At 40.5% G+C, this 24,455-nt stretch overlaps 4 protein-coding genes across 4 annotated transcripts; all 4 read right to left on the bottom strand.

The window, feature by feature from the left end:
- Positions 1–751: 751 nt before the first annotated feature.
- LOC311498592 (extracellular calcium-sensing receptor-like) lies at positions 752–10,613 on the bottom strand. The gene is made up of 6 exons (XM_084559253.1): positions 10,189–10,613; positions 3,589–3,886; positions 2,637–3,431; positions 2,266–2,493; positions 2,020–2,143; positions 752–1,715 (listed from the first exon to the last, which is right to left on the bottom strand). Exons 1-6 carry the CDS (start codon positions 10,500–10,502, stop codon positions 802–804), a joined length of 2,673 nt encoding a protein of 890 aa, XP_084415379.1. The 5' UTR covers positions 10,503–10,613; the 3' UTR covers positions 752–801.
- Positions 7,106–10,093, bottom strand: LOC311497734 (extracellular calcium-sensing receptor-like; the record flags this gene model as incomplete). The annotated part of the gene is made up of 4 exons (XM_084558103.1): positions 7,106–8,013; positions 8,274–8,397; positions 8,852–9,664; positions 9,809–10,093. Coding segments are annotated over 4 exons (2,130 nt in total), but the record flags the coding sequence as incomplete, so codon positions are not given.
- A 2,190-nt stretch (positions 10,614–12,803) lies between the features above and the next one.
- LOC311498593 (extracellular calcium-sensing receptor-like) lies at positions 12,804–23,343 on the bottom strand (the record flags this gene model as incomplete). The annotated part of the gene is made up of 6 exons (XM_084559254.1): positions 23,021–23,343; positions 15,570–15,867; positions 14,629–15,423; positions 14,248–14,475; positions 13,959–14,082; positions 12,804–13,711 (listed from the first exon to the last, which is right to left on the bottom strand). Exons 1-6 carry the CDS (start codon positions 23,284–23,286, stop codon positions 12,804–12,806), a joined length of 2,619 nt encoding a protein of 872 aa, XP_084415380.1. The 5' UTR covers positions 23,287–23,343.
- Positions 18,405–22,880, bottom strand: LOC311497733 (extracellular calcium-sensing receptor-like; the record flags this gene model as incomplete). The annotated part of the gene is made up of 4 exons (XM_084558102.1): positions 18,405–20,634; positions 21,012–21,207; positions 21,657–22,451; positions 22,587–22,880. Coding segments are annotated over 4 exons (2,193 nt in total), but the record flags the coding sequence as incomplete, so codon positions are not given.
- Positions 23,344–24,455: the final 1,112 nt, after the last annotated feature.

The raw sequence follows: 24,455 nt of genomic DNA, 5'->3' as shown, positions 1-24,455 counted from the left end.
ATAATGTTGCATATAAATGCCAATATAAGGACAAGAAATCATTTGAACATTGGAAAAGTGGACTCACTAAAGATCACATTTACGATATACATTGCCTCCCTTTAGCATGCACAACTCCTTGACGAGATCTGGAGATTAAATCAGCATCATTCTATAATGGCTGGTGATGAACAGTTCTGCTTTAATGTATTAAAGGGGAATTATAGTTTTTTAGAACTTGGACCTTATTTCTGGCATAAAATACGATCGTTTACTCACCCATATAACTTTGGTGTCATTTGGAGTCGTTCAGAAGATATTTAAATCCAGCGGAGCACCGCATATATCCATATAGTGGGAGTGACTAGGGCACCGGAATTCAGCTTCTAAATAACGCATTATCTGTCGTGAAGCCCGGATGATGATAACAGGACTCAGTGGGGAATAGCACTAGCGTATCATAGCAAAATATTGGTGAAATGAACGAGTTTCACGGCAGATAATGCGTTATTTAGAGGCTGCGTTTCGGTGCCCCAGTCACTCCCACTATATGGATATACGAGGCGCTCCGCTGGATCTAAATATCTTCCGAAGGACTCCAAATGACACCAAAGTTATATGAGTGAGTAAACGATCGTATTTTATGCCAGAAATAAGGTCCAGGTTGTAAAAAATGGTAATTCCCTTTAAGGACAGAACTCTGACAAAGCAATTGATTTTCTCCTGGGCAAAAGGTTTCTTCAACAGGCAGCTACCATTACAGTCTGGTTTCAAAAATACATTAAAATGATAATGACATTACAATGCATATTCATTTCATTGTTACAATGATTTTGATGCTCCCTTCCCCATCATATTCTCCTTTGTATTCTTTTCTGGTTTCAGTAAGATGACGTAACATTTTGGGAAAAAAATACAAACTAGCAGTCCAAAACTGGACGCCAGGATAGCAAATATTTCTACAGCAACGCTGAACTTCCCTGGAGAGCTGACATACGCTGGGATAAAAGTGATCCACACTGCACAGAATATCAGCATGCTGAAGGTGATGAATTTGGCTTCGTTGAAGTTATCAGGCAGTTTCCGAGCCAGAAAAGCAAAAATAAAACACAATATGGCCAGAAGTCCTATGTACCCAAGGACAGCCCAGAAGCCTATGGCTGAGCCTAGAGCGCACTCTAAGATGATTTTATCTTTGAATTGCTTAAAATTCTTGAATGGAAAAGGAGGAGAAATTGATAACCAGAGGACACATATGATAACTTGTATCAGAGTGAAACCCAGAACACTGAGTCTCTGCTGTGCAGGCCCAAACCATTTCATCACATTACTTCCTGGAAGTGTAGCCCTGAAGGCCATTAACACCACTATTGTTTTCCCCAGAACACAAGAGATACAGAGGACAAAGGTGATGCCAAACGCTGTGTGTCGCAGCATGCAGGACCACTCAGAGGGCCGGCCAATGAAGGTCAGTGAACACAGGAAGCACAGAGTCAAGGAGAAGAGCAACAGGAAGCTCAGCTCAGAGTTGTTGGCTCTGACGATAGGAGTTTTCCTATATCTGAAAAAAGACAATGCCACGGCGGCAGTCGTGCATGTTCCAAATAAAGATGCAGCAGTAAGCAGAGCTCCCATAATTTCTTCATATGATAGAAATACTGCCTCCTTCTTTATACAGGCATCTCTTCTCTCATTTGACCAGAATTCAGGGAGACATCTTTCACATGTGATAGAATCTGCAAAGCAGCATTGAAATTGATGTTAGACTTGCTGAATAAATTTGTCTTAAATGAAAAAATTCATTTTTTGTCTGTTTGTTCTTTCTACTCCGACTATATGAAACCAAGACAACATGATTTCCAGATAAAACTCCATTGCATGATCATTAAGGATTCAGTAATTATATAAAATTTCTTACATATTTATACATATATTTTTGATTTCTCTGTACCCTGTTTAAACCATGCTTTGTAAATTGGAACGCCAAAATATTTGTCAACCTCATATTGTGGCAAGTGCTTCTATTAAGTATAACTGAACCTGTAGTGTTGCTTATTTCTCCCTCTGCACATCTTATACAGTCATAGCAGCAGACAGGCTTTCCTTTCTGGAGAACCTTGCGTCTTCCTGGGGGACACTTCTCACTGCAGACTGACACAGGCACCTACATGGACAGAAACATATTGAGAAAAAATATTGGTATTCATTTCAAAATGATGTTAACAAGCCTCTATTATCAATTATGTTACACTATATACAAATGTTATGATAGACAGTGGCCTTTACCTGTTCCGAGTTCTGGGCCCAAATTAAAAACTCATTGTGCAGATTCAGCTGTTTGCCTGCAGGTAACGATGCATCATAAAGACCAACTGTGACAAAATTCACAAAGTCATTTCCTCTCGGCTGCCAGTTTATAATCTCATACTTTGCAGCTGGATCTCCATTTTCATTAAAGTAAACTTCATCACCCTCCTTTGTTTTGAAGCGAATATTTTTTATGCGCTGTAAAATCTAGGAAAGAAAGTCACAATTAAGTTACTTCTTACGTTTTGCAGGCCTACTGGTTAAAGAACATGTTGTAATATATTTTTCAGAATTTAAACCATCATTCTTGTTAATGTTACTTAAGTTAAATCTAATGTGGTTAAGCTCACCGTGGATGGATCTAGCTGCACCTTGATGTCACATGTTTGATTACAGCGGAGAATACTGTGAAGTGCATGGGCCACTGCATACACTCCTTTATAGACATTATTAAAGATAGGCATGAGAGACATATCAGTGAAGCCGTTATGCATTCCAGTCGGGTCTTCGTCTCCAGTACATTGTCTCTGACTTTCTGCTGGTGATTCTGACAGTTTGAACTTACAGCTAAATAATGCCTCCCAGAACTCTGTAAACATTTCATTGCTTGATGAATTTAGTGGCTTTACATCCAAAATGAACTCTCTCATTCCAGTGACATGTGCTTTGGGGATGGAAAGGCCGATGGCACCGTCCAGGATATGATGCTTATCCATTGCTGCTGTATTTGAATCAAAGATCCAGGCCTCAGTACCTACCCACTGGTATCCAGTCAAGTTCTGGTTGGACAATTCATGTATTAAAACAGTCATTTCCTTTGGAGAGAGGAATGTAACAATCACCTTGGAGGTTGAAGCTCTGATAATGTCAGCGATCTTTTGTATTTTGTCCAGAGGATCTGTTCTAAAGAAAGCGACAGAATACTCCAGACAGATGCCAAGCTGCTCTGCAGTTTCTATAAATGTAGCCATGCCATTATTCCCATAATCATCATTAGTTCTTATAGCTCCAACCCAGGTCCAGCTAAAATGTTTTACCAAGTGGGCCAGGGCTCTGCTCTGGTAGTAGTCACTGGGTATTGTTCTGAGGAAGGATGGGTACTTTGTTTTGTCACTGAGACAAGCACATGTGGCAAAGTGGCTGATCTAAAAGACAAGAAAAAAAGCAAAAAAACAAAACAAAAAAACAATCAAAACATAAATCATATCAGTATCATAAAATATATGGTTCACACAATCACTGCTCTCAACATTCATTTTTCACAAATACAGTTTTTATTTTTATTTTAGCAGTCCTACTCACCAAAGGGACACGAAATGGTCCGATGACAGTTGCAATTGCCCTGCTAGGAGAGGAATGGGTTTCTCCCATTATGGCCTGTACATGTGCAGGTTTAGTACATGGTGCTCCAGAGGGTGCAGACACATTTTCATTACCATTAATCAAGGCAAGTGCAACTTTTACATTTCTGGCAATAGAGCCACAAGTATCATAGAGCTTATAACCTAGAGAGATCCCAGGCAGCAGGTTTGAACTGTTATTGATCTCTTCAATGGCAAAAAGCATAGCCTGGGCAAACTGGAAGCCTCTGAAATTTAAACTGGATGCAGAGTTGTATATATTACATTGTAATTAATCACAAAAGAACACCACAACCAACTGTACTTGAAATAGAAACGATCACTACACAACAGGAGATTATTTTTCTAGTGACTTTTATAATCTTATGTTCTCACTTAGAGGCGAAATTTACCTGGTGCATTGCAGTGGCAGAGGTTTGTGCACGTAGGTATCCTGTTGGTTGATCCAGTTGTTGTGGAAAGCGAAAATTCCCCCTATTATGATGTCCCCATCCATAGATAACAGAGCATCCTCAGGGTCCCCTATCTGCCTGCACACTAGCTCCTCAGCGTGAGACAAAGCCATCACCAACAATAGCTGTAAAAGTGCCCAACCCCGCTGTAGCCAACCCTGTTTGGACACCATGCTGTCTGAATGAGCTAAACCACTTGGTGACACCCCACGTACCTTGAGTTTAATCAAAAGCTTCCAGTGGTATTTATACATTTTGGAGGAGCATAGGAAACAATAATAGGATAGTGATGTTTTGTCTTTGTGGACCAACAAGGTGGGGCAAAGGGATGGACGTACCCAGATAGCATTAAGAGTTTTAAGATCATCCTGTTTAAAACACCAATGGATGTTTGAATTCAAAATTATGAATTGTGAAACTTAAAGCTGGGTTATGCTGGGTCAAGAAAAATACACTTTGGGCAGGGTAATCACAGTGTTTGGATCAATACAAACATATATATAAACAAAAAAAAAACAAACAAAAAAAACCCAAATGTCCCTCTCACCCTCTACCAGATGTTTTTGAAGTTTGAGGGTTCTGCGCAGTATCTGAGCTGTTCTTAGGACTCTTCTGGACTGAGGCTTCTGATGTTGTTCCTGGGATCTGTTAGAGCCACTCTTCCAGTTTGGGGGTCACTGCCCCGAGTGCTCCTACTACCAAGGGGACCGCGCTCGCCTTGACCTTCACATCTGCTCCAGCTGTTCTTTCAGGCCTTGGTACTTTTCAACATTTTCGTGTTCCTTCTTTCTGATGTTGGCATCAGCTGGTATCGCCACATCTATTCCTACTGCCTTCTTCTGCTCTTTGTCTACCACCACTATGTCCGGTTGGCTAGCCAGGGCCCGTTTGTCAGTCTGGAAGCTGAAGTCCCACAGCACCTTGACTCTGTTGTTCTCAGCGACCTTCTGTGGTGCGGCCCATTGGGATTTGGGTATTTCTATTCCATACTGGGTACAGATGTTCCTGTACACTATTCCAGCCACTTGGTTGTGTCTCTCCATGTACGCTGACTCGGCTAGCATCTTACACCCTGCTACTATGTGCTGGACTGTCTCAGGGGCATCTTTGCATAGTCTGCACCTTAGGTCTCATCGACACTTGTAGATCTTGGCCTCTATGGCTCTTGTACCTAGGGCCTGTTCTTGTGCTGCCATGATCAGTGCCTCTGTGCTGTCTCTGAGTCTAGACTTTTCCAGCCATTGGTGGGCCTTCTCGATATCAGCCACTTCTTCAGTTTGACGGTGGTCCATGCCATGTAGGGGCTTGTCTGCCCCTCTTCCTCTGCACTCTTATCGGGTTTCTGTACATATATTCATCAAAGATTTTTTGGCCACATGTGGGAAGTCCAAAGAGCTTTATCTTCCTCCTTGTAATCTAAATTTGCAAACAACAGCTTATTTAGTGTAGCCGTCTAAACAGAGCAATATTAACAATCAAATCATTCATTCATTTTCTGTAACCACTTGTCCTCTCGAGGGTCGCCGGGGGGGCTGGAGCCTATCCCAGCTGTCATTGGGCGAGAGGCAGGGTACATCCTGGACAAGTCGCCAGTCTATCACATGGCTAACACAGAGAGACAGACACCCATTCACACACCTACGGCCAATTTAGAATCACCAATTAATTGAATGAGCATGTCTTTGGATGGTGGGAGGAGGTCGGAGTAATATTAGCATTCATTTGGGTAAAATTCCCTTTTCATTTCCCTTGTTTTGGTCTCCCATAAATTGTGAGGCAAATGTATTAACATTATTTCAAAATTTTGAATATGCAGTTTTTAAAGATTAAAGGGAGGCACAGTGGAACATCAACGTAAGTGTGCAGTCCTCGTTATGTTATTAATGCCGTTTCCTTTCCTTGTTACGCCTTTACTTAACTATCCTACTGATAAAGGAACAGTAGAGCACCATTCATAGGGAAAGAGGACAGGGACAAACAGTCCCACCACAACAATAGGTAAGTATCTAGCCTTTAATGGACACTAGTCATGCCAGTTTCTGAAACAAGTCAAGCAAGTTTTTTTCTGATGGGCTACACCCACAGATGTGCCAATTTAAACCTCAACTTTCCGCCAGTACCTTAGAACTGTAGAAGCTACTCAGATGAGTCGCGAAACATCTTCAAGAAACTCTACAGGTCCAGTTGCCTTTTTAAAATGCTTTTTGGATATACCATGACCTAAATGACTCAGGACCTTCACAGACATAATGCAATAGATTCAGTCAACTGATCTCAACTCAACCATCCCATGAATCTTGCTGATGAAAATGATAAAGGCCTGGGAAAGCACCACAAATGAAGAAAGACATTCGCTGATGATGGCCATGGGTTCCAGACTTCAAGCAGACAAAATACCACCGACAACATTTCAAGAAGATTTTATTTATGATGATGTTAATTTGTCCATTGACGTTTGAGCCCCTGAAATATTTGGAGCAGGTTAGTTACAATTATTCATTATATAACCATAATTTGAATACCTCTTGGTAAACAGCTAAAATAGACAAGTGTCAAAAAATATATGGTAAACAGACTGGATGTAGAAGAAGCCCCGTTTCTTTCATGCTGCTATCATACCTTACTGTGCAAGCACATCTGTTTCTATGAGCCACATTTACAGTGGCCTCAAAAAATAACATTCAAGCCACATTTGAAGATGTTCTGAGATAGTAACATGTTAACGCAAATGGCATTTATTTAATAATAAATGCCATTTTCTATTAAAAGAAAATTGTTTGATAAACATAAATGCCAATGTAAGGATAAAAAAAAAAAATAATAATTTAAAATTTAGAAGTGGACTCAGTGAAGATCACAGTTACATTTGTTAACTTTTTACATTGCCTCGCTTTGGCATGCACAACTGCTTGACAAGATCTGGGCATGAAATCAACAAGTTTCTATAGAACTATAAAATCAAAATTATAATGACATTAAAATGCATATTCCTTTCACTTGTTGTAATCATTTTGGTGCTCCCTTCCCCATCATACTCTTCTTTGTATTCTTCTCTGGTTTCAGTAAGATGACATAACATTTTGGGAAGAAAATGCAAACTAGGAGTCCAAAACTGGAGGCCAGGATAGCAAATATTTCTACAGCAACGCTGAACTTCCCAGGAGAGCTGACATACGCTGGGATAAAAGTGATCCACACTGCACAGAATATCAGCATGCTGAAGGTGATGAATTTGGCTTCGTTGAAGTTATCAGGCAGTTTCCGAGCCAGAAAAGCAAAAATAAAACACAATATGGCCAGAAGTCCTACGTACCCAAGAACAGCCCAGAAGCCTACAGCTGAGCCCAGAGCACACTCTAAGATGATTTTATCTTTGAATTGCTTAAAATTCTTGAATGGAAAAGGAGGAGAAATTGATAACCAGAGGACACATATGATAACTTGTATCAGAGTGAAACCCAGAACACTGAGTCTCTGCTGTGCAGGCCCAAACCATTTCATCACATTACTACCTGGAAGTGTAGCCCTGAAGGCCATTAACACCACCATTGTTTTCCCCAGAACACAAGAGATACAGAGGACAAAGGTGATGCCAAACGCTGTGTGTCGCAGCATGCAGGACCACTCAGAGGGCCGGCCGATGAAGGTCAGAGAACACAGGAAACACAGAGTCAAGGACAACAGCAGCAGGAAGCTCAGCTCAGAGTTGTTGGCTCGTACAATAGGAGTTTTCCTGAATCTGAAGAAAACAAATGCTACAACAGCCGTCGTGCACGTTCCAAATAAAGATGCAGTAGTGAGGAGAGCTCCCAAAATTTCTTCATATGATAGAAACACTGCCTCCTTCTTTATACAGGCATCTCTTCTCTCATTTGACCAGAATTCAGGGAGACACCTTTCACAGGTGACAGAATCTGCAAGGCGTATTGAAACTGATGTTAGACTTGCTGAGTACATTTGTCTCATACATTTTTCTACTCCAACCATATGAAACTGAGACAACATGATTTCCAGATAAAACTCCATTACATGATCATAAATGATTCAGTAATTATGTACATTTTCTTACATATTTATACATATGTTTTTGATTTCTATATACACTATGTAAACTATGCTTTGAAAATAGAACAAAAAACTGTTTGTCAAGTGCCTCCATTAAATATTACTGAACCTGTAGCGTTGCTTATTTCTCCCTCTGCACATCTTATACAGTCATAGCAGCAGACAGGCTTTCCTTTCTGGAGAACCTTGCGTCTTCCTGGGGGACACTTCTCACTGCAAACTGAAATAGGCACCTGCATAAACAGAAACATTTTGAGAAAAATTATGGGTATTCATTTCGAAATAATGTTAAGAAGCCTCTATTATCAATTATGGTGCAAATACAAATGTTATGATGGACAGACAGACAGACAGTCATTCATAGTATATAAGAATTCAGAATTACAGTGGTCTTTACCTGCTCTGAGTTCTGGGCCCAAATTAAAAACTTATTGTGTAGATTCAGTTGTTTGCCTGCAGGTAACGATGCATCATAAAGACCAACTGTGACAAAATTCACAAAGTCATTTCCTCTTGGCTGCCAGTTTATAATCTCATACTTGGCAGCTGGATCTCCATTTTCATTAAAGTAAACTCCATCTCCCTCCTTTGTTTTGAAGCGAATATTTTTTATGCGCTGTAAAATCTAGGAAAGCAGGTCATAAATTCAAACCATCATACTTGTTAATGTCATTTAAGTTAAATGTAATGTGGTATTAAGCTCACCGTGGATGGATCTAGCTGCACCTTGATGTCACATGTTTGATTACAGCGGAGAATACTGTGAAGTGCATGGGCCACTGCATACACTCCTTTATAGACATTGTTAAAGATAGGCATGAGAGACATATCAGTGAAGCTGTTATGGACTTCAGTCAGGTCTTCGTCTCCAGTACACTGTCTCTGATTCTCTGCTGGTGATTCTGACTGACTGAACTTACAGCTAAATAATGCCTCCCAGAACTCTGTAAACATTTCATTACCAGATGAATTTAGTGGCTTCACATCCAAAATGAACTTTTTCATTCCAGTGACATGTGCTTTGGGGATGGAAAGGCCGATGGCACCATCCAGGATGTGATGCTTATCCATTGCTGCTGTATTTGAATCAAAGATCCAGGCCTCAGTACCTACCCACTGATATCCAGTCAAGTTCTGGTTGGACAATTCATGTATTAGAACAGTCAAATCCTTTGGAGAGATGAATGTAACAATCACCTTGGAGGTTGAAGCCTTGATAATGTCAACTATCCTTTTTATTTTGTCTGCAGGATCTGTTCTAAAGACAGATACAGAATACTCCAGACAGATGCCAAGCTGCTGTGCAGTTTCTATGAATGTAGCCATGCCATTATTCCCATAAGCATCATTCGTTCTGATAGCTCCAACCCAGGTCCAGCCAAAGTGCTTTACCAAATGTGCCAGGGCTCTGCTCTGGTAGTAGTCACTGGGTATTGTTCTGAGGAAGGATGGGTACTTTGTTTTGTCACTGAGACAAGCACATGTGGCAAAGTGGCTGATCTAAAAGACAGGAAACGAAACTGAAATCATGTCAGTACCATAGAATATAAGGTTCTCACAGCCACTTCTCTGAATATTTGTAATTATGCTTAATATTTATACATTTTTCACAAATATAGTTTGAATTTTAGCAATCCTACTAACCAAAGGGATATGAAATGGTCCGATGACAGTTGCAATTGCCCTGCTAGGAGAGGAAGAGGTTTCTCCCATTATCGCCTGTACTTGTGCAGGTTTAGTACATGGTGCTCCAGAGGGTTCAGACATGTTTTCATTACCATTAATCAAGGCAAGTGCAACTTTTACAGTTCTGGCAATGGAGCTACAAGTATCATAGAGTTTATAACCCAGAGAGATCCCGGGCAGTAGGTATGAACTGTTATTGATCTCTTCAATGGCAAAAAACATAGCCTGGGCAAACTGGAAGCTTCTGAAATTTAAACTGGATGCAGAGTAAGAAGAAATCTTATAATAATAATAATAACAATAATAATCTTATATTCTCACTTAAAGGTGAAAGTTACCTGGTGCATTGCAGTGGCAGAGGTTTGTGCACGTAGGTATCCTGTTGGTTGATCCAGTTGCTGTGAAAAGCAAAAATTCCCCCTATTATGATGTCCCCATCCTTAGATAACATGGCGTCCTCAGGGTCCCCTATCTGCCTGCACACTGACTCCTCAGCATTAGACAAAGACACAACCAACAAGAGCTGTAAAAGTACCCAACCCCGCTGTAGCCAACCCTGTGTGGGCATCATGCTGTCTGAATGAGCTAAACCACTTGGTGGCACCCCACGTACCTTGAGTTTAATCAAAAGCTTCCAGTGGTATTTATACATTTTGGAGGAGCATAGGAAACAATAATAGGATAGTGACGTTTTGTCTTTGTGGACCAACAAGGTGGGGCAAAGGGATGGACGTACCCAGATAGCATTAAGAGTTTTAAGATCATCCTGTTTAAAACACCAATGGATGTTTGAATTCAAAATTATGAATTGTGAAACTTAAAGCTGGGTTATGCTGGGTCAAGAAAAGTACACTTTGGGCGGGGTCATCACAGTGTTTGGATCAATACAAATATATATCTGTGTCGTCCTCGAGCTCGGGTCCTCTACCAGAGGCCTTGAAGTTTGAGGGTTCTGCACAGTATCTGAGCTGTTCTTAGGACTGCGCTCTTCTGGACTGAGGGTTCTGGTGTTGTTCCTGGGATCTGTTGGAGCCACTCCCCCATTTTGGGGGTCACTGTCCGAGCGATCCAACTACCACGGGGACCACGCTCGCCTTGACCTTCCACATCTGCTCCAGCTGTTCTTTCAGGCCTTGGTACTTTTCAACCTTTTCGTGTTCCTTCTTTCTGATGTTGGCATCAGCTGGTATCGCCACATCTATTCCTACTGCCTTCTTCTGCTCTTTGTCTACCACCACTATGTCCGGTTGGTTAGCCAGGGCCCGTTTGTCAGTCTGGAAGCTGAAGTCCCACAGCACCTTGACTCTGTTGTTCTCAGCGACCTTCTGTGGTGCAGCCCATTGGGATTTGGGTATTTCTATTCCATACTGGGTACAGATGTTCCTGAACACTATTCCAGCCACTTGGTTGTGTCTCTCCGTGTACGCTGACCCGGCTAGCATCTTACACCCTGCTACTATGTGCTGGACTGTCTCAGGGGCATCTTTGCATAGTCTGCACCTTGGGTCTGATCTACACTTGTAGATCTTGGCCTCTATGGCTCTTGTACCTAGGGCCTGTTCTTGTGCTGCCATGATCAGTGCCTCTGTGCTGTCTCTGAGTCCAGCCTTTTCCAGCCATTGGTAGGCCTTCTCAATATCAGTCACTTCTTTAATTTGACGGTGGTACATGCCATGTAGGGGCTTGTCTGCTCCTCTTCCTCTGCACTCTTATCGGGTTTCTATATATATATATATATTCATCAAAGATTTTTTAGCCACATGTGGGAAGTCCAAAGAGCTTCATCTTCCTCCTTGTAATCTAAATTTGCAAGCAACAGCTTATTTAGTGTTGCTGTCATAATAGAGCAATATTAACAATCATTCATTCATTTTCTGTAACCACTTGTCCTCTCGAGGGTCGCAGGAGGTAACAACAACAGGTAAGTATCTAGCCTTTAATGGACACTAGTCATGCCAGTTTCTGAAACAAGTCAAGCAAGTTTTTTTCTGATGGGCTACACCCACAGATGTGCCAATTTAAACGTCACCTTTCCGCCAGTCCCTTAGAACTGTAGAAGCTATTCAGATGAGTGGTGAAACATCTTCTCAAAAAAAAAAAGAAAAAAAAAAATCCTTTTTTAAATGCTTTTTGGATATACCATGACCTGGATGACTCAGAACCTTCACAGACATAATGCAATGGTAGATTCAGTCAACTGATCTCAACTCAAACATCCCATGCATCTTGCTGATGAAAATGATGAAGACCTGGGAAAGCAACATAAATGAAGAAAGTCATTCATTGATGGGTTCCAGACTTCAAGCAGACAAAATACCACTGACAACATTTCAAGAAGATTTTATTTATGATGATATTAATTTGTCCATCCACATTTGAGCCCCTAAAATATTTGAGGCAGGTTAGTTACAATTATTCATTATATAACCATAACTTGAATACCTCTTGGTAAACAGCTAAAATAGCAAAGTGTCAAAAAATATATGGAAAACAGAATGGATATAGAAGAAGCCCCGTGTCTTTCATGCTGCTATCATACCTTACTGTGCAAGCACATCTGTTTCTATGAGCCACATTTACAGTGGCCTCAAAAAATAACATTCAAGCCACATTTGAAGATGTTCTGAGATAGTAACATGTTAACGCAAATGGCATTTATTTAATAATAAATAGAAGACAATTGCAGAAGTACACCTGTCAAACTAAATTTTCTATTAAAAGAACATTGATAAATATAAATGCCAATGTAAGGATAAAAAAAATAATAATAATTTAAAATTTAGAAGTGGACTCAGTGAAGATCACAGTTACATTTGTTAACTTTTTACATTGCCTCGCTTTAGCATGCACAACTGCTTGACAAGATCTGGGCATTAAATCAACAAGTTTCTATAGAACTATAAAATCAAAATTATAATGACATTAAAATGCATATTCCTTTCACTTGTTATAATCATTTTGGTGCTCCCTTCCCCATCATACTCTTCTTTGTATTCTTCTCTGGTTTTAGTAAGATGACATAACATTTTGGGAAGAAAATACAAACTAGCAGTCCGAAACTGGAGGCCAGGATAGCAAATATTTCCACAGCAACGCTGAACTTCCCAGGAGAGCTGACATACGCTGGGATAAAAGTGATCCACACTGCACAGAATATCAGCATGCTGAAGGTGATGAATTTGGCTTCGTTGAAGTTATCAGGCAGTTTCCGAGCCAGAAAAGCAAAAATAAAACACAATATGGCCAGAAGTCCTACGTACCCAAGAACAGCCCAGAAGCCTACAGCTGAGCCCAGAGCACACTCTAAGATGATTTTATCTTTGAATTGCTTAAAATTCTTGAATGGGAAAGGAGGAGAAATTGATAACCAGAGGACACATATGATAACTTGTATCAGAGTGAAACCCAGAACACTGAGTCTCTGCTGTGCAGGCCCAAACCATTTCATCACATTACTTCCTGGAAGTGTAGCCCTGAAGGCCATTAGCACCACCATTGTTTTCCCCAGAACACAAGAGATACAGAGGACAAAGGTGATGCCAAACGCTGTGTGTCGCAGCATGCAGGACCACTCAGAGGGCCGGCCGATGAAGGTCAGAGAACACAGGAAACACAGAGTCAAGGAGAAGAGCAGCAGGAAGCTCAGCTCAGAGTTGTTGGCTCTGATGATAGGAGTTTTCCTGTATCTGAAGAAAACAAATGCTACAACAGCCGTCATGCATGTTCCAAATAAAGATGCAGTAGTGAGCAGAGCTCCCAAAATTTCTTCATATGATAGAAACACTGCCTCCTTCTTTATACAGGCATCTCTTCTCTCATTTGACCAGAATTCAGGGAGACATCTTTCACATGTGACAGAATCTGCAAAGGCGTTGAAACTGATGTTAGACTTGCTGAGTAAAGTTGTCTCATACATTTTTCTACTCCAACCATATGAAACTGAGACAACATGATTTCCAGATAAAACTCCATGACTTGATCATAAATGATTCAGTAATTATGTACATTTATACATATGTTTTTGATTTCTATATACACTATGTAAACTATGCTTTGAAAATAGAACAAAAAACTGTTTGTCAAGTGCTTCCATTAAATATTACTGAACCTGTTGTGTTGCTTATTTCTCCCTCTGCACATCTTATACAGTCATAGCAGCAGACAGGCTTTCCTTTCTGGAGAACCTTGCGTGTTCCTGGGGGACACGTCTCACTGCAGACTGACACAGGCACCTACATGGGCAGAAACATTTTGAGAAAAACTATGGATATTCATTTTGAAATGATGTTAAAAAAGCCTCTATTAACAATTATGGTGCAAATACAAATGTTATGACGGACAGACAGACAGACAGTCATTCATAGTACATAATAATTAGGAATTACAGTGGTCTTTACCTGCTCCGAGTTCTGGGCCCAAATTAAAAGCCTATTGTGCAGATTCAGTTGTTTGCCTGCAGGTAACGATGCATCATAAAGACCAACTGTGACAAAATTCACAATGTCATTTTCTCTCGGCTGCCAGTTTATAATCTCGTACTTTGCAGCTGGATCTCCATTTTCATTGAAGTAAACTTCATCTCCCTCCTTTGTTTTGAAGCGAATATTTTTTATGCGCTGTAAAATCTAGGAAAGCAGGTCATAATTGAGTTACTTATTAGTGACTATTTTGCAGGCCTATTGGCTCAAGAACATGTTACAACGATATATTTTTCAGAATTTAAACTATCATACTTGTTAATGTTACTTAAGTTAAATGTAATGTGGTATTAAGCTCACCGTGGATGGATCTAGCTGCACCTTGATGTCACATGTTTGATTACAGCGGAGAATACTGTGAAGTGCATGGGCCACTGCATACACTCCTTTATAGACATTATTAAAGATAGGCATGAGAGACATATCAGTGAAGCTGTTATGGACTTCAGTCAGGTCTTCGTCTCCAGTACATTGTCTCTGATTCTCTGCTGGTGATTCTGACTGACTGAACTTACAGCTAAATAATGCCTCCCAGAACTCTGTAAACAGTTCATTACTAGATGAATTTAGTGGCTTCACATCCAAAATGAACTCTCTCATTCCAGTGACATGTGCTTTGGGGATGGAAAGGCCGATGGCACCGTCCAGGACGTGATGCTTATCCATTGCTGCTGTATTTGAATCAAAGATCCAGGCCTCAGTACCTACCCACTGGTATCCAGTCAAGTTCTGGTTGGACAATTCATGTATCAACACCTCCAAATCCATGTGTGAGAGGAATGTAACAATCACCTTGGAAGTTGAAGCTTTGATAATGTCAACTATCTTTTTTATTTTGTCCAGAGGATCTGTTCTAAAGACAGATACAGAATACTCCAGACAGATGCCAAGCTGCTGTGCAGTTTCTATGAATGTAGCCATGCCATTATTCCCATAATCATCATTAGTTCTAATAGCTCCAACCCAGGTCCAGCCAAAGTGCTTTACCAAATGTGCCAGGGCTCTGCTCTGGTAGTAGTCACTGGGTATTGTTCTGAGGAAGGATGGGTACTTAGTTTTGTCACTGAGACAAGCACATGTGGCAAAGTGGCTGATCTAAAAGACAGGAAAAGAACCAGTCATGTCATGTCAGTACCATAAAATATAAGGTTCTCACGGCCACTGCTCTGCATATTTGTAATTATGCTTAATATTTATAAATTTTTCACAAATATAGTTTGAATTTTAGCAATCCCACTCACCAAAGGGATATGAAATGGTCCGATGACAGTTGCAATTGCCCTGCTAGGAGAGGAAGAGGTTTCTCCCATTATGGTCTGTACTTGTGCAGGTTTAGTACATGGTGCTCCAGAGGGTGCAGACACATTTTCATTACCATTAATCAAGGCAAGTGCAACTTTTACACTTCTGGCAACGGAGCTACAAGTATCATAGAGCTTATAACCCAGAGAGATCCCAGGCAACAGGTCTGAACTGTTATTGATCTCTTCAATGGCAAAAAGCATAGCCTGGGCAAACTGGAAGTCACTGAAATTTAAACTGGATGCAGAGTTGTATATATTACATTGTCATCAATCACAAAAGAACACCACAACCAATTGTGCTTGAAATAGAAACAATTACTACACAACAGGAGATTATTTTACTCGTGACTTTGATAATCTTATATTCTCACTTAAAGGTGAAATTTACCTGGTGCATTGCAGTGGCAGAGGTTTGTGCATGTAGGTATCCTCTTGGTTGATCCAGTTGCTGTGAAAAGCGAAAATTCCCCCTATTATGATGTCCCCATCCTTAGATAACATGGCGTCCTCAGGGTCCCCTATCTGCCTGCACACTGACTCCTCAGCGTTAGACAAAGACACAACCAACAAGAGATGTAAAAGTACCCAACCCCGCTGTAGCCAACCCTGTGTGGGCATCATGCTGTCTGAATGAGCTAAACCACTTGGTGGCACCCCACGTACCTTGAGTTTAATCAAAAGCTTCCAGTGGTATTTATACATTTTGGAGGAGCATAGGAAACAATAATGGGATAGTGATGTTTTGCCTTTGTGGACTAATACGGTGGGGCAAAGGGATGGACGTTCCCAGAGGCCAAAAGAGTTTTAAAATCATCATATGTAAAACACAAATGGATGTTTGAAGTCAAAAATGATGACTTGTGCAACTTAAAGGTGGGTTACGTTGGGTCAAGAAAAATACACTTTGGGCAGGATCACCACAGTGTTTGGATCAATACAAACATGGGAAACATGTGGGAAGTCCAATGAACTTAATTTTCCTCATTTTAATCTGAATTTGCCAACAACAACTTATTTACTGTCGCAGTCAAAACCGACTAATAGTAGCATTCATTTGGGAAAAATTCCCTTTTATTGTCACTATGTTTTTGGTTTCTCCTAAATGATTGAGGAAATATTTTAACATTGCTGACAAATTTTGAAGATACAATTTTTAGAGATTAAAGGCAGACACTCTGGAACGGCACCATGAGTGTTCAGTCCAAGCTATGTTATTGATGCTGATGCCTTTCCTTGTTATTTTGGTGGGCATCACGTCAATGTGTTTGAACATGTTATAGGACGGAGTAAAGCCTACTAAATTACTTACAAATCAAATTGCAACAATCAGTCGATGGGTTCAATGTAAATAGGCATGCACAATTTAATGGTCTACTAAAACAGATTCAGTTATCTGAAATGACACAAAGTTGATTGGACCATGGTTCACAGTACATATGAACAAACAACCAAACCATACTATAAAAGCATTAGCTTGGAATACAATGGTATATCCAAAAAGCGTTTAAGAAAGGCAACTGGACTTGTAGAGTTTCTTGAAGACGTTTCGCCACTTATCTGAGAAGCTTCGAAAATTCCCCCTATAGGTTTAAATAGACACATGTGTGGGTGTAGCCTATCAGAAGAACTTGCTTGACTTCTTTCTGGAACGACCAGAAACTGGCACGACTAGTGACCATTAATGGCTCGATATTTATCTGTCATTGTGGGACGACGGTTTGTCCATCTCCTCTTCCCAATGAATGGTGCGCTAACCCTAACCCTAACCCTAACCCTACACCCACAGATGTTCCTATTTAAACCTCAACTTCCCACCAGTCCCTTTGAACCGGAAAGGTACTCGGATGAGAGGCGAAATGTCTTCAAGAAACTTTACAAGTCCAGTTGCCTTTCTTAGCTGCTTCCATGACCTGGATGACTGAGAACCTTCACAGATATAATGCAATAGTAGATTCAGTCATGTGAGCTCAACTCCAGCATCCCATGCATCTTGCTGATGAAAATGAAGGCACAAAATTAAGGCCAGGGAAAGCGTCACAAATGAAGAAACTCATTCATTGATGATGGCCATGGGTTCCAGACTTCAAGCAGACAACATACCACTGACAACATTTCAAGAAGATATATTTGGGTCAAGTTTGTTACGATTATTCTTTATATAACTGAAACTTGAATACCTCTTGGTCAACAGCTAAATTACCAAAATGTCCAAAGATATAGACGAATCCGGCGAGCGTTCTGTGTAGGCTGCCGTCTTGTGGCGACGCCATTACTGAGCTGTTACTGGTATGTAAACAAACCTCCGTGATAACGCACCCTCGATGACAGCTACAGCCAGGCAGTATGACTTGTTGGGTTGATGATGTTAGACAGTGGCCTCCAGTCACAGATGAAAGTACAAACGATCTTACAGATTATTTATGAAAATAGCTTAAAGTAGAGAATGAGGAAATAAAGACATAATTGGAGCTAGGGTGATATTATATCTACTTAACTACTGTAGCTGCTAGCTAGCTAACGTTAGCAATAACTATGCTAGCTAGGCTAGCTAACGAGGAAACTATAAAAAGATCTGTCCATTTGGCAACAATAAATAAATGAATGGATATCAAATGAAATCGAACGAATTCATGTTTTTCATTTGTGACCATTGTTTATCTCATTTTCACATTTCAAAAGGAAAGTGTAAGGTACAGCTAACTGCTAGCGTTGTTGGTTCTCAGAGTGAGAGTCACAGTCAAGCAAATCAAACGTTAACAACAAACGTAACAGTAATGTTACTACTGCCCCTTCTGTTGTTTTAAAGGTATTCAAGAGTATTTTCTCCTTCGCCTGGCATCCGATGACCAACAAAATGCCAACTACAGGTCACTGATAGAACACATAGTTCTAAAAGGACCTGTCCGATTTTCACAGACCATTAACAACACTCATACTGTATAAATAACTCTGCAGAGGAAGGATGGGAAAGTTGTATTGAATTGTGCTATTGAAACAATTTACAACGGAACATGTTTTCCCACTCGACATTATAAAACCAATAGGAGGCACTGGCGCAACGCTACCCAGCAACAGCTCAGTTATGGCGCCCGCTTACTTCCGGTAGTTTCGCCGGATTCGTCTATATGGAAAATAGAATGGATATAGAAGAAGCCCCATTTCTTTGATGTTGCTTTCATACCTTACTGGGCTAGCACATCTGTTTCTATGAGCCACATCTACAGTGGCCTCAAAAAATAACATTCAAGCCACATTTGTAGATGTACTGAGACAGTAGCATGTCACAGCAAATGGCATTTATATAATAATAAATGGCAGATGTACACTTGTCAAGCAAAATGTCCCATTGAAAGAACATTATTTGATAAATAGAAATGCCGATATAAGGACAAGAAATTATAACAAGATTTAAAAGTGGATCACAGTTACAATGCTTTACTATTTACATTGCATCCATTTAGCATGCACAACTGCTTGACAAGATCTGGGCATGAAATCAGCAAGTTTCTATAATGGCTACTGAGGAACATTTCTGCTTGAAGGTATTAAGGACCAAGACAGCCAGTGGGCCAAATGTTCAACAGGCAGCTGATATGCTTTGATGCTTGATGCTCTGTCAATAAATAAAACTTCACCTACACTACTGTAACAAGAGCAGCCGCAGATTTTAATGATCTCACTTCTAACCGTTACCTACCCTTTGTGTAGTCTGGATGAATTTCTTATCCTGGCCTTCTTCACACAAATGTTCAAGCTGCTGCGATTCTTTGAATGTTCTTTTACTAATGTAATCGTAACTGTCTGAATCTTGGCATTCATAAACCTAGAATGCATCCTAGAGAACATTGTATTTAGCCGGGCAAAGCTGCGAGTAAGTGTTCACAATTATACTGATGGTTATTGATGACAGTACTAAATGCTAAATATGCTATATGTTAAATACATATTGTATTAAATAGTGTCATCTCCATATGTTATGGTAAAAAATATGGTAATTGTATAAATAAGTATGATGAGATCCTTAACAGTCTGGTTACAAAAATACATTAAAATCATAATAGCATTAAAATGCATATTCCTTCCAGTTGTTATAATCATTTTGGTGCTCCCTTCCCCATCATACTCTTCTTTGTATTCTTCTCTGGTTTCAGTAAGATGACGTAACATTTTGGGAAGAAAATACAAACTAGGAGTCCAAAACTGGAGGCCAGGATAGCGAATATTTCTACAGCAACGCTGAACTTCCCAGGAGAGCTGACATACGCTGGGATAAAAGTGATCCACACTGCACAGAATATCAGCATGCTGAAGGTGATGAATTTGGCTTCGTTGAAGTTATCAGGCAGTTTCCGAGCCAGAAAAGCAAAAATAAAACACAACATGGCCAGAAGTCCTATGTACCCAAGAACAGCCCAGAAGCCTATGGCTGAGCCCAGAGCACACTCTAAAATGATTTTATCCTTGAACTGCTTAAAATTCTTGAATGGAAAAGGAGGAGAAATTGATAACCAGAGGACACATATGATAACTTGTATCAGAGTGAAACCCAGAACACTGAGTCTCTGCTGTGCAGGCCCAAACCATTTCATCACATTACTACCTGGAAGTGTAGCCCTGAAGGCCATTAACACCACCATTGTTTTCCCCAGAACACAAGACATGCAGAGGACAAAGGTGATGCCGAACGCTGTGTGTCTCAGCATGCAGGACCACTCAGAGGGCTGGCCGATGAAGGTCAGAGAGCACAGGAAACACAGAGTCAAGGACAACAGCAGCAGGAAGCTCAGCTCAGAGTTGTTGGCTCTGATGATAGGAGTTTTCCTGTATCTGAAGAAAATGAATGCCACAACACCCGTCATGAATGTCCCTAATAAAGATGCAGCAGCGAGCAGAGCTCCCATAATTTCTTCATATGATAGAAACACTGCCTCCTTCTTTATACAGACATCTCTTCTCTCATTTGACCAGAATTCAAGGGGGCATCTCACGCAGGTGATAGAATCTGCAAAACAGCATCGACAGGGATGTTAGACTTGCTGAGAAGTTATGCATTCATGCATTTCTTTGATTTTTATTTTTTTTTACTCCGTCCTTACGGGACTGAGGTAGCATGATTACCAGGTGATGAAATACTGGTAGTATGAAAACTCAGTGGCATGTTTAAAATATATTGTGTTATGCTAAAATCTTAATTCTGATGTGTATAGTACCACAGTACAGTTTAAGTCACCCTCAGTGCAAAAACACAGACTGCACCAACTGATCCTTGAAGCTTCTAGTCACTTAAAAAATACACAGATATTCTGTACAATTTGTATGTGCTCAACTTTGTGTTGTGGTACAATCCAGATCAAAATCTTCCATTAAATCAAACTGAACCTGTAGTGTTGCTTATTTCTCCCTCTGCACATCTTATACAGTCATAGCAGCAGACAGGCTTTCCTTTCTGGAGAACCTTGCGTGTTCCTGGGGGACACTTCTCACTGCAAACTGACACAGGCACCTGCATGGACAAAATCACAAATGTATGTCTCATGTTTTCTGTACAAGTCACTAAATCACTATAACTGATCCTTCAACCCTTGAAAAAAACAGCAGCGGAATACACAGCATTGACATTTTAATTAATAATTACACCAATTATTTTACCAGTTTTGAGGTCCGGGCCCAAATTAAAGATTTATTGTGCAGATTCAGCTGTTTGCCTGCAGGTAACGATGCATCATAAAGACCAACTGGGACAAAATCCACGACGCCGTTTTCTCTCGGCTGCCAGTTTATAATCTCATACTTTGCAGCTGGATCTCCATTTTCATTAAAGTAAACCTCCTCTCCCTCCTTTGTTTTGAAGCGAATATTTTTTATGCGCTGTAAAATCTAAAAAGTAATTGTCGTCGTTACTTACGTGAACCAAACCTTGCAGGGCTATTTTATATTTTATATAACACAACAGACAGACAAAACAAATATTTCTTTGTATTTGAACATCACTTAAATATTATAATATATTGATGCTCAGCTCACCGTGAGTGGATTTTGCTGCATCCTGTTGTCACATGTTTTATTACAGCGGAGAATACTGTGAAGTGCATGGGCCACTGCATACACTCCTTTATAGACATTATTAAAGATAGACATGAGAGACATATCAGTGTAGGTGCTTTTCACCTCAGTCAGGTCTTCGTCTCCAGTACATTGTCTCTCATTCTCTCCTGCTGATTCTGACTGCTTGTACTTACAGCTAAATAATGCCTCCCAGAACTCTGTAAACATTTCATTGCTCGATGAATTTAGCGGCTTCACATCCAAAATATATTCTCTCATTCCGCTGACGCGTGCTTTGGGGATGGAAAGGCCGATGGCACCATCCAGAATATGACGTCTGTTCCTCGATGCTGTTTGGGAATCATAGATCCAGGCCTCGGTACCTACCCACTGATACCCAGTCAAGTTGTGGTTGGACAGCTCATGTATCAACACATCCATATCCATGTGGGAGAGAAATCCGATGATCACCTTAGAGGTTGAAGCTTTGATAATGTCAAACATATATTTTATTTTGTCTGCAGGATCTGTTCTAAAGAAAGGTAAAGAATACTCCAGACAGATGCCAAGCTGCTCTGCAGTTTCTGTGAATATAGCCATGCCATTATTGCCATAATCTTCATTTGATCTGATCGCTCCAACCCAGGTCCAGCCAAAGTGCTTTACTAAATAGGCCATTGCTCTGCTCTGGTGGTAATCACTGGGTATTGTTCTGAGGAAGGATGGGTACTTAGTTTTGTCACTGAGACAAGCACATGTGGCAAAATGGCTGATCTAAAAGACAATAAAATAAAAAACGTATGTCCCAAGACGGTGATGGAAAATCTAACATTCATGCAGTGACATTTGCATGAAAAAAATACATATTATGTTCACAGATAACGTTTATCTTTTACCAATTATACCCACCAGTGGGATATGAAATGGTCCAATGACAGTTGCTATAGCCATGCTAGGAGAAGAAGAGGCTTCTCCCATTATAGCCTGTACTTGTGCAGGTTTGGTGCACGGTGCCTCGGAGGGTGCAGACGCACTTTCATTACCATTAACCAGGGCCAGCGCAACTTGTACGCTTCTGGCAATGGAGCCACAAGTATCGTAGATTTTATAGCCCAGAGAGATGCCTGGAAGCAGGTCTGTGCTGTTGTTAATCTCCTCAATGGCAAAAAACATAGCCTGGGCTAACTGGAACTCTCTGAGATTCAAGCTTGATTGAGGCAGTCATAAACAAATTTGTCGTTACAATCAATTTCGGTTTCAAACAGAATAATAGGTTACAGTTCATCAGTTTGAAACCAATTTCATTTACCACTTTATTATTCTCTTTTGTTTTAATGACTCACCTGGCACATTCTAGTGGCAGAGGTTTGTGCCTGTAGGTCTCTAGTCGGTTTTTCCAGCTGGTGTGGAAGGAAAAGATTCCCCCTAACACAATGTCCCCATCCTTCGATAGCTGGGGGTTCTCAGGGTCTCCTATCTGCCTGCACACTGGCTCATCAGCGTGAGACAAAGTCACCACCAGCACGAGCTGCAACAGCGCCCAACCCTGCTCCGGCCACCTCTGTGTAGACGTCATGCTGTCTGACACAGCTAAGCCACTGGGTACCATCACATGTACGGTATCTTCATGTAAATCAAAGTCTTACACTAATATTTATGCATTTTAGAGCTGCAGATGGAATAATAACAGAACAGTGAGGTTCCATCTCTGTGGACTGAGAAGGTGGGGCGAGAAGAGGGACGTGCCCAGACAGAAAAACAGTTTGTGGCTTTTAAAGCGATCTTAAGGATAATTGTTATCTGATAGCAGTTTTTCATTTCTTTCTTTCTTTTTTATGTATTTATATATTTATTTTGCACTGTACATATACATGATTATATAGATATATTTTAAATTAACAATAACACATTTAAACAAAAGGAAAACAGTGACAGATAATCCTGGATTTGGGTTACCTCAATTTAAGTAAAGAAAGTACCAACACCCAGGCAGGCCCACTAAAATATTTGGCAACAGTACAAATATATTTGAAATTAACATTATTTATTATTATTATTATTATTATTATTTTGCCCAATACTGATCCAGTTGATATTAACCAGTATAGTGTTTCTTTGCATTATCATGAATTTCCTTCCTTTTAGCTCTGTTTTGGTCTCCACCATCTCCTGCAGAAAATATCTTACTCAGTGAGGATCCTGGATGTGTTGCCATTTTATTTGTTCCAGTTTCTGCACTTAGCATGTGCGTTTGCAACTGTACTTCAGATGCAGTTTGCATGCAGATGCAAACAACATTGTTATTGGGTGAACTCCATTTCATTGATGTATGAAGGGTCGTACGATAAGATAGGATGTTTATTGATTTCCCGTAGGAGATATTTAGGGTGACACAGCAGCATTAGAATGAGATACAAAAAAAGAAAAAAGTCAGCAATCTGTATATACATCGATAAGGCATAACATTACGACCACCTTCCTAATATTGTGTAGGTCTCTCTTGTGCATCCAAAACAGTTATGGCTTATCAGAGAATGGACATAGGCCTTCTGAGGGTGTCCTGTGGTGTCTAGCAACACAATGTGCTTCGTGGGGGCCTTTGGGTCCTATGGGTTAAGGGGAGGGGCCTCTGTGGATCATCCCACTTGATCAGTTTGGGATCTAGTGAATTTGGAGGCGAGGTTTTTTTTTTAGGTGTTCCTAAACTGTTCTTGTGTGTGTGTCTGTGTCAGGCTGCATCCTGCTGGGGATGGCTGCTGCCATCAAGGAGTGTCATTG

Source organism: Chelon labrosus (genome assembly GCF_963514085.1).
Source record: "Chelon labrosus genome assembly, chromosome: 13".
NCBI classification, from domain to species: Eukaryota; Metazoa; Chordata; class Actinopteri; order Mugiliformes; family Mugilidae; genus Chelon; species Chelon labrosus.
Note: the sequence above shows the minus strand (reverse complement) of the source record. Positions and strands in the feature narration are given on the sequence as shown.

Bases quoted from the DNA above. Each gene is read 5' to 3' on its own strand.
- LOC311498592 (XM_084559253.1), bottom strand. From the start codon at position 10,502: ATGTATAAATACCACTGGAAGCTTTTGATTAAACTCAAGGTACGTGGG. The intron at 3,432-3,588 runs GTGAGTAGGACT...CTTGTCTTTTAG, and splicing joins GACCATTTCGTGTCCCTTTG to ATCAGCCACTTTGCCACATG. The intron at 2,144-2,265 runs GTAAAGGCCACT...CTGTCCATGTAG, and splicing joins GGGCCCAGAACTCGGAACAG to GTGCCTGTGTCAGTCTGCAG.